Raw genomic sequence first — 10023 nt, forward strand, 5'->3', positions numbered from 1 at the left:
TGTTGGGTTTTTTTAAGGTGTTTGATTTACGCCAGTGTCATCGTCAGATGCAACAGCAGGCTGCCACGGCGCAAGCTGCCGCTGCTGCTCAAGCTGCAGCAGTAGCAGGAAACATCCCTGGACCAGGATCAGTAGGTGGAATAGCCCCAGCCATTAGTAAGTACATTAACTGATTGGTCTCCTCTTTTTTCCTTACCTGAAAACAAACAACACAGCTCTCCTCATAACCGCACCCATCCACCCATCGCCCCTGCAATGGTGCAAGCTAACTTGGAATGAAGTAGTAAGATTGGGGTGAGATGGGGCGGGGGTGGCATTGAAGTAAGTCTGTATTCATTTGGTTTGTTACTGCTCCACACACCAGTTTTCACTCTGAGTTTTCACTCTGTAGCCTTCAGGGAACGCTGGATATGAAAGCGGGTACTTACTGTACTGCAAGAAGTGTTGCAGTACAACAGAAAACATGTTCTATACAAGGTCAGATAGCATAACCTTGTAAATAAATAATTTTTTTAAATTATTTAAATAAATATTCTTTACAAGCATAACCTTTTAAATAAATAAAACAGAGTTTAAGCAGAGATACTTTTGGCTGCTTATCCCAAGCTTGAAAAATGATCTTTGAGATCTAAGCTCATAAAAATGTTACTCAAAACAATAGGGTTTGCTGGGCAACAAAGTCCTTGACTAGGTATAGAAGTTAGTATTACAGTTCTTGAGAAGAGGAAGAAGAGAGCGTGAGTTTCTCTTTCTTTTTTTTTTTTTTTTTTTTTTTAATTATTATTCTGGGCTAGAGTTTTCTTAGTTACTAAATTCTAGATCCTTGAAATTGTACCCAAGTATTTCTAAAAGTGTAAGTACCTACATGTCTCAGACTGCTTTATGTGCCCTAGTGTTTTCTGGATTTCTTGTGTTGCCATGTGACTCTCCAGCTGTCCTGCATATTGCTGAAGGCATTTTGAAGGATGTATTTAAATTTTTTCTTAATCATACTTGCAATCTGAAGTTTGCCAGCTGTATTCATCTTTTTTATTTTATTAGATGCAAGCAATGTAATTAGTTCATCCAGTTTCCTGCAGGTGGTCAGTCACAGTTCTTACACTAAAAATGCAGCATTTTTGCAAACCTCAGGAATAAGTATTTTTTGACTGTGTTTCTTAAATAAGGTTTGTGCGCGTTGTTATCATATAAGACATTGGGTTTCACCATGTCTGCTTTATTATAAGGAGTTTTATATTTCAGAACACTTTCAAGATTGCAGAATGATGAGAAAAAAATTAATTGGAAGAAACGCAGAGTAATCGCTGCGTTCATTGTAGCAGAGATCTAGAAATGTGGATTGGCCTTTGCTGTGGTGAGAGGGGAAGCTGTACATGAAGAGAGAGCCGAGCAGACAGGAATGGCTAAACAAACCAGATGATAAAAGAACGCTTACGTGAAACCTCTCCTGTTTAGGTTTGTCTGCTGCTGCTGGAATCGGTGTAGATGACCTCCGCCGCTTATGCATACTCAGGATGAGTTTTGTAAAAGGTTGGGGACCTGATTACCCAAGACAGAGCATCAAAGAGACACCGTGCTGGATTGAAATTCACTTACACCGTGCCCTCCAGCTTCTAGATGAAGTACTTCATACCATGCCTATTGCAGACCCACAACCTTTAGACTGAGATCCCTCTGCTGCACTGCTGTGGGCCATTATATTGTGAGGATGGTGGATTGTAAAATACATTTCTGTTTATAACCTGAAGATATATTTTACTTTTGTTCTGCTTAATCTTCTAAAACCAGGTTTTAAAAATGTGTTTGCCGCCTTGCTCTTAGCAGAAAGAGACTGAACATGCAGAATTTGGATTTCAGTTATTTTCAGAACTTAACTGTCATAATACAGGGCTTAAAGTGGAAGGTAAACGCCTTATAGAGACTTTACAGTATTGGGTTTGTTCCCTTTGAAACTTTCCTTCTCTATTGTGGCACCTTGGTGATAAGCCTCACAGGAGCCTTTTGTATGCAGAATATATATTATATATATTTATATCTGAAAATTCCTTCTAATAGTTAAAAACATTTACCTTATAGCAACTTTAAAATTCCAGCTGATTTGTGATGTTCTTTTTAGGGAACAATAGTTAACAGAAGACTTCTTTATTTTGTTGACTATCTTGTTATGATTTTTCCAGATTAAAACCTAGAAGCTGCCAAAAAGTGAGGGACGAGACGTACGTTGTTGGCATTGATTAAAAATAGCAAGGAAAAGAAATGTGGCTTTTCCTTCACTAGTTTTTAAAAAAAAAAGATATCTTAGATTTTTATTTATATAGACACGTGAGTTTTAAAACACTAAAGGAAATGGATACTTTCAGTGCTGGCACTCAGTTTAAGTATAACATGAAATACCCAGTCTGCAAAGTTGCCACTGAAAATGCATAATGAGTACCTAATGGCAGGAACATATTTTCATAACTACTACTGACTTCTATGATTTTACTCAAGTAAAACTTGGCAGGTATTTTAAAAAACTTGCATGACTCTTTTTACTTGCATATACCATTAAATCATGTATAATATTACATCCATATTTAGGATCCAGTTTTTGTATCTGTTCACCATTTCCACTCAGGGCAAGATGGCAAACTTGTTTTTATACCTCTTGGTTATTTTAAGCCCTATGCCATCAATGACCGTATCAATTGGCAATGACTTTGTATAGAGAATTTATAGTAGAAAACAAAATGCAGATGTATTGACTGTATGACAGATACAATATGTATGCTTTCTCTCTAGTTAGTAGTATAAATAAAACTATGAAAACCCTGATTTTTATAAATTTAGTTTGCTTCTATTATGTAATTCTGCACCTTGAAATCATTGATCTTGACTTGATGGATTATTTCACTTTGCAAGACCAGCAGCAGCCAATAGTGGTAGGATTTTTTGTTGGTTTGAATTGCCAGGAAGCAACTCTCATTTTTCTTACTCCCTGCTTCTCACTAAAAGCGTGTCCTAAGGATATCTGTTTCGGCTGTTTGCTGGGGTATGAAGAGGGAGCAGGAATTCCTGCTTTTTCGGCCTGTGTGTAGGGAGTCGGAGCTTAGTTAAACAGGCTTAGAAGTACGTAGACACCAGCTTCGGTCCTTCAAGCGCTGCCAGTTTGGTCTGCCTGCCGTGCTGTACTGAGCCGACCTGGCAGTGCAGCTGTAGTGGTTAACCTAAGTAGAAATCTTGGAAGAGATTATTCGGAGGCTTTTTGCCAAGCTTCTTGCATAGTTTCAGGAATCTGTAGAGGGCTCTGAACACAGTGTTTAGGTATTGCTTCCCCCATCTGCTGAAATTCCTACTGAAGATGTCAGTGGTCATTGTTTCTGTCTTAGGCGTGGAAGCACAGAAGACTGCATGACTTTTCTCCGTGTTTTCATTAACAGTTGTTGCCTTCTTCAGACTAACTCCTAATGAGATCAGTCATCTTTTCCCCCCTCTTATGTGGTGACTCCTTGATATTTGGAAAAATCACATTTCTTTTTCTCAAGGCCTTTAGTTTAAAACTTTTTTTGTTTTCCTTTCACTCCTAATGATCTAGTTTGTCTGAAAAGCAAGCTTCAGGTTCTTGAGGAACGCTTTCAGTAGAGGATTCTGACTACATCCTCAGAGAAGCTTATTAACCAGCAGCTCAGTTATGCTTCATCCATAACAGAAAGCTTGATTGGGGGGAAGAAATGAAAAGCCTGACTACATGTTCTTCTTGCCAACCCCCTTTTGAATTGTCTGCCCTGCTCTTACTGCTCGTTTCAAGGTGCCTCGGCCTTGGGAGGCGTCTGGCCTTCCGACGGACAAACTGCTTGTAACAGACTGTTCTTTTGATTAGGAGTCCCTGAGCTTACTCCCTATTTAGCTTTGCGGGTTTGCAAGATGCTTATCTTGGTGGGTGTCTGATCTGTGTGTGGATACTTCACAGAAAACCCTCTGTACCAGTTTCTTATTTTTGAATTGTGCCGAACTCTGATAACAGTAACAGATTGCTTCTGCCTGTTGGTGTTCCTGCCTGGATTGCAGCCTGAAAGAATTCAGCTATTAAGACTGGGGTGTTTTTGGCAGATGTTTTGCAAGTCTCCTGAAGTCTCTACCTACAGTGAATGGTACCTATAATGTAGTATTTAGATGGCTAAAAACTTTCTGAATGGAACAACAAAAGAACATCGGTTGAGTTTATCGGAACCAAGAAGGCGCAGGCTCCACATCAGGAGTAATCTGAATATCGTGTGAGGCAGTAAAAATGCTGAAATGGCGCTCATCTTATCCACTAGACAGTTACTGATAAGATGCAGTCATAACTGTTAAAGGGCAAAACGAGAGACTCGTTCTTAGTTTTTAATATGCCTTTAACTTAATTTTTGTACTTTTATTTCTTGTGACAGGGCATAAAAGGCAGCGCATAATGGATTGGAAACCCTTCAGCAGCAGCACATTGAATCTTTGACAGTCTTGCATTTATGTCTTTTTCTGAGATTCAAAAAAGAGCTACAGCTGCTTGACAGCCGTGACGATCCCCATACGTGCTGTAGGCAGGGATGTCAAGAATGCCAGAATCGCGCCTCCTCTTCAGCTCCAAATGTCTCAGAGTCGGTGAATTCAACAAGTATTTTTTTCAGCTAGCAAACTCTAGCTTGTGCTCCTGTTCCCGGGTCTGTTCTGCTTCGTTCTTTCGCTGGAGTAATTACCCTTGTGTTTCTCACCCGTGGTTACACGTGTGCTCCTCAAAAAAAGCATTGGAGCTGGAGTGCCTTGTAATTTCACTTCATGTTCTGGAGAGTTGGGTTTAGCACCACAGGGTTTAGATGGCTTTAGCTGTGTTATTGTTAGTTTTGAAAGCAAGGGCATTTGAAGTTGACGGGATAAGAGATGTAGGAGAGGAAACCTTTTCGCTGGCGTGGTTTCAAAAATATTTAAAAGAATTCTAATGGGAAACCCTTAGAAGGAGCCGTAAGCGCTACACGGTGCTGGTTAGAAATGGTTGTTCCGAGATGTGGCTTTACTGGGCTTGATGAGAGCGATGTGCTCAGGGACCCAGACCCCCTGGCTGTGACGTCAATAACTTCATTAACGGCTCTAGCATACTGAAGACCTGGGAAATACTCTGGCTGCTTTACAGAGAGGGACCTAAAGGAGATGACGGTCTCCCCCAGTCACAAAAGAGGTCTTGTAGCAGCAGTAGTCATTGAACCTGTGTCCAACTCCTGTGCCTTAACTTTGAGACCATCTTACTCCTTGTGACACTTCTAAAGACGACAGCGTCCTCTCTGCGTAGCTCAGGAACGACTGCCTCAATTCTTTTACTAGGATCCATTAAAAAATTCCTGTGCCAGTGTATCTGGGGGGGCTTCTGCCTCTGAACTCTTTGAATGTTGTTTACGTCTTGCTGGTAGTCTTTATTGAGACACCTTTAATCTCTTCTTTGAAGAGTAAGCGCTTTAGAAAGGACTGTCTCCTCAATTTGCATTTTTACTCTGCTACACAGAGTGACTGGGATTGCTGGTCACATCTTTAATGCAACCAGTTAAAGACAGCCAGATGGGTCTTCCTCTAAGTGGGATTCAGACTTCATTTAGGAAATCCTCTTTCCTCCCCCCCCTGCCTTCTCCTGTCACGCCCCATGCTACTTAGCATCTGCTCTATAAAATTACAAGATGCTTGGTTGTCAGGTGTTCTTAAGGACACAATTTTTGAGCAGTTACTTCCTTTCCGTTTTTTAAGTTAAGGCTTAAACATTGAAGGTCATGGTCTTGCCTGGTCCTGCTGATGAGTGTTTCCATGACTGGTGACAGGTTTTTGAGGATCACGGTGCTGTTCTTGTGACTGAGATTTGCAGCTTGCCCGTCGTAGGCATGTGCATTATTCACGAGCACTAAGCTGGTTGCATCTACTCCTGATGCGCCTAGTCGCACTTCAGTGCCGGGCAGGGAGATGAGCCAACGGAAAGCACTTCCCCACCAGTCACGTAGGAGCTGGATGCTGTACGTGTCCTTGCGTTGTGTCATCTGCCTGCAAAGCCAAAGATCATGTGTTTCTGAAAACGATCTGGGAGGTGCAGCCAGGTCAAGTTGAATCTGCTGCGTACGATGCTGCCGAGGTCCTCAAGAAGTGACTTGACTTTCCAGCACTGCGGAAGTTTCACTTGGTGAGACCTGGCGGAAAGCAGAACTACCGCCAACAAAATCTCGAGAAGTTTTTGTCCTGTTGGCTGCTGTTGTGCCTTCTGAGCGCTGTGCCGCTCCTAAATTTACAGGACTTAATTCTTTCAAGCTCACCAAAATCACCTAATGCTTTCTTGCTCCAGTACCTTTTTCTGTGTCTTTTTGGTGCAGTTTGGTAGCACCACAAAGTTGTGATTCAGCTGGATTGAGAGCTGCGAATTACCCGTAACCCAAAACTTGCTGCGAGAGGGTTTTTTGAGCATGAAAGCCTAGTTAAGTGTTTCTTCTTTTAGCCATTGCCTTTTGATAAGTGGTCAACAGAATTCCCAGTAGTTCCTTTGTAGCTTATTGTATGTTTTTCATTAGACCTAGTTTGTGGATAATATACTGTAGTTAACTTTCCTGAAATTCTGTAACAGAGTATGTTTTTGATTAAAAAAGGTAAAGATCTGAGTCTTTGGCTTCTTTATTTTGTGCAGCGGACAGCTTTGACCCTGTTTCTGGCTGGCTGGCAGCACTGCTAGCTGTGGTCTCGGATGGTGTGGGGGCTGGGAGAGCTCCTTGGGGCAAGGCTGCAGGTTCACAGCATCCTCTTCTCATGGTGCCATGTGTCAGCCGCTTGGGTGCCACCAACAGTGACCCCAAAGCCAAGTGCAGCATCCGGTGTGGTAGCCTCTCCCGAGCACGTGAAGGCAGGCAGGTACCAGGCTGTCTGAAGCTGGTGGGACATGGCAGTTTTGTGGGTGTTTGTATTAATGGAAATTATATTTTTTTAATCCACCAGCTGAGCTCTGTGTGTTGCAGCCTCGGAGCAAGGACCAGGGACTGGAGCTACTACCAGGTCTCGGCAGCCATGCGTGGCGATAGAGCGATGCTGTGCAGGCCGGGGGGGATGCAGCTGAGCCCGAGCAGCGCATGCTGGTGGCAAGATCCCTCTTTCAGCCTCAGCCATAGCCTTGCTCCGGCCGACGCCGTGCCCAGAGCCCGCCAATGCCCCGCTGGTCCCGCTCCTCAGCTGTGGCCCGCGCAAAGCTGGCGATGGCGGGGGGTTGTATGTACTGTTAACGTCACCAGTGCTTGCTCGCACTGTGACCCTCCCTCAATAGCTCGTATGTTAACGGTATTCACGCTCCGCTGCTGCTGGCAGTTGGAGGGAGCAGATGGCCGGGGTGGCTGCGAGGCCCTTGCGCCATCCCGGGGGGGTGACACCCCTTGAGCTGCAGCGCAGCCGCCCGGCTTCACGTTTACTTGGCTCCTGGAGCCCAACCTGCCCTGGGATGGAGGGTGGCGGGGGCAGGACTGTGCCAGCCTGGCACAGCGAGCTGCGGCAACGTGAAATCCTGCAAAACCTAAACGGTTTGGGTTTGGGGTGTTTGTTTAATACCTGCCGCAGAACCAGAGCCGTGGGCATGTGGCTCCCGTGGAGGAGGGGTTGTGTGTGTCTGTGTCCTCGAAAGCCTTTAAGGGACATGGGGCTGGGGATCCCCGGGCATGGAAAGGCTGGGGACAGGCACCACCGGAGTCATCTGGAGCTGGTCATGGAATGGTTTAGGTGGGAAAAGACCTTTAAGATCATAGAGTCCATCCCTTAACCCAGCGCTGCCAAGTTCCACCCCCCCCAAATCACGCCATGCCACGCAGCATGTGGGCTTTCCTACAGCCCCTTGGTGCAGCTCCTTTGCCCCCAAACCCATTTGTTTTCTTTGCAACAACCTGCACCCCCAGCTCCTTCCATTCCTTTTGCATTTATTTACTTAAAATTTTACCCAAGCAGCTCCTGGAAATGCAATGTGACTTTGGAAAGAAAAAAACCCAACAAACTAAGGCTAAAGGTATTTTTTGGGGAAAAAAACCCCTCACAAACCAAACCCACTTATTTTTTTTGTTTATGCCAGTTACACTTCTGTCAGGAGTGGAGCCCTGCGGCACCAGCGTGGGATCCCACCAGCATGAGCCCTGGTTGCGGTACCAGAGCCGGGCTCAGCCACGGCAGGAGGTGGGTGCTCAGCACCTCAGCACCAGCTGCCTGCACCTTACCTGCACAAACCAGCCTGCCACATCCCACCCCCCCCAGCGCCGGCGGGTTGTCCTGGCAGCTCCAGTGAGCTGGAGCAGATGGGGCTGGGATGGGGCTGAGGAGGTGCCCGTGGGCAGGAGCTCACTCACCCGCTGGCGAGTTTTGCCTCAAACTCTCCATTCCAACCCCCAAAATCAGCTCAGCTCCTGAGTCTTGATGTGTTGGTGGGCTCATCCCAAGGGAAGAATCACCCTTCTGCCTCTGCCAGAGCTACAGGCAACGTAAGCATCCTCATGAGACATGGAAAAGGGCATTTTTGGCCCAAGGAGGGAGAGGATTTCTGAGCACAGCTCCCTGCCACGGTGCACCAGGCTTACTGCTCACAGAACTGAAAGAACAGCACCAAGTACAAAAGGATTTACTTTGTCTTGTTTTTTGGCTTGGGTTTTTTTGTGTGTTTTTTTTTTTTTTTTTAAAAAAAGCAAACAACTTAGAGCAGTTTGTTGCCAGCTCCTGTGCTGTACCTACTGTCCCCAGCAGCAGGTTTGAACCCCATGGGTAGCTAAGCAGGAACAGCCGAACCTTGGCTGATTTTCAGGACCCAACAGGAGATGCTGAGCACAGGGACGTGCCGTTCCAAGCACAGTTTGCACTGCTTCCCACCCCGAGGTTCGTACCGCTGCTCGCCAGCAGTATCTGCAACAGGGAGCAGAAAACAACCCCGAGTTCCGTCCCCAGGAGCCAGGAGAGGTTTCCTTTCCCCCCTGTTACCCCCAACAAGGAACCAGATGTTTCCCAGGACAGGGACTGGGCTTTCAGACCAGACAGCTGCTGCTGCAGGGGGGCAGGGCTGGGAGTCATCCTGCCAGATGAAGGTCCTGAGGGGCTTTTGGCTGATGCCAAACCAGCCTTGCCAGAGCCCCCCCTGCCTGGGGAGAGCTGCTGCAGGAGCGCCCCCACCCCCAGGCACCACACAGCCCAGCTGGGAAAGCAGCTCTGTTCTTCAGCGGCTGAAAGAAAAAAGAAAAAAAAAAGAAAAAGAAAAGAAAAGCAGCAAGCTTAATGCTTCCTTAAAACCTCACCTTGGAATGAAAAAAATAAAGTAATTTAGCTATTCTAACGAACCTGTCTGGCAGTGGGGCAGACCGGCTCATGCAGATGTATGCCTGGTGGCGAGTGCTTTCCTTTCCATGAGCAAGAGTTAAAATTCCAGGCGGGTTAGTCACCCATCACAAGTGCTCCTGAGCATGGAAAAATAAATTCAATTCACGACAGCAAATTGAGGAGAAGTGGAGTTTTTTAAGACCATGCCTGTCTTATGCAACTCTGAAGCAACCACAGCGCTACTTGCTCTGCTAAATAAAACGTGTTGGAGGGGATGGGATTTAAGATGGTTTATGCACATCTAGAAATAACGAGGTTCTATCTCCCTGCTGCCTGAGGTTTTCTGTCCAGGACCTCTTGCTACACTACAACTGCCCCAAGACCCAAGTGAAGTGAATTTAAATACTCTTTGATCTCTTCCCAAGACTTACTATTAAAAAGGCACTTAAAAAGAAATATTTTGTCTTCCTGAGGAAAGTGAACAGAAAGTTTAGATTTGAGGACACAGGCTCCAGGGTGGTGGCTTTGAGGAGCACAAGCAGATACACAGGCTCCACCACCTCCAGGTACCACAGGGATGTACCCCAGAACAGCTGATGATGAAGGAGATGTGAAACAACCCCCACGGAAGAATGGCCCTCGGGCATCTAAAATCCTTGGTGGAGCGGGAGAAATTCATAGACTAGTATCATAGAATGATGTAGGTGGGAAAAGAGC

At 45.4% G+C, this 10023-nt stretch overlaps 1 protein-coding gene across 5 annotated transcripts in view; it reads left to right on the forward strand.

Moving 5' to 3' along the window:
* The window catches only part of SMAD4 (SMAD family member 4), a 29172-nt gene extending 22537 nt beyond the window's left edge, over positions 1–6635 (forward strand). For 4 of the 5 annotated variants that reach the window (XM_037373192.1, XM_037373191.1, XM_037373193.1 and 1 more), the window contains 2 exons: positions 18–156; positions 1456–6635. In XM_037373192.1, coding sequence (XP_037229089.1) covers positions 18–156; positions 1456–1667 — 351 coding nt within the window. In that variant the 3' untranslated portion in view covers positions 1668–6635. The remainder of the gene's footprint in view (positions 1–17; positions 157–1455) is intronic. The other variant, XM_037373194.1, reaches the window with a different exon arrangement.
* Positions 6636–10023: the final 3388 nt, after the last annotated feature.

Source organism: Falco rusticolus, chromosome Z (genome assembly GCF_015220075.1).
Source record: "Falco rusticolus isolate bFalRus1 chromosome Z, bFalRus1.pri, whole genome shotgun sequence".
NCBI lineage: Eukaryota > Metazoa > Chordata > Aves > Falconiformes > Falconidae > Falco > Falco rusticolus.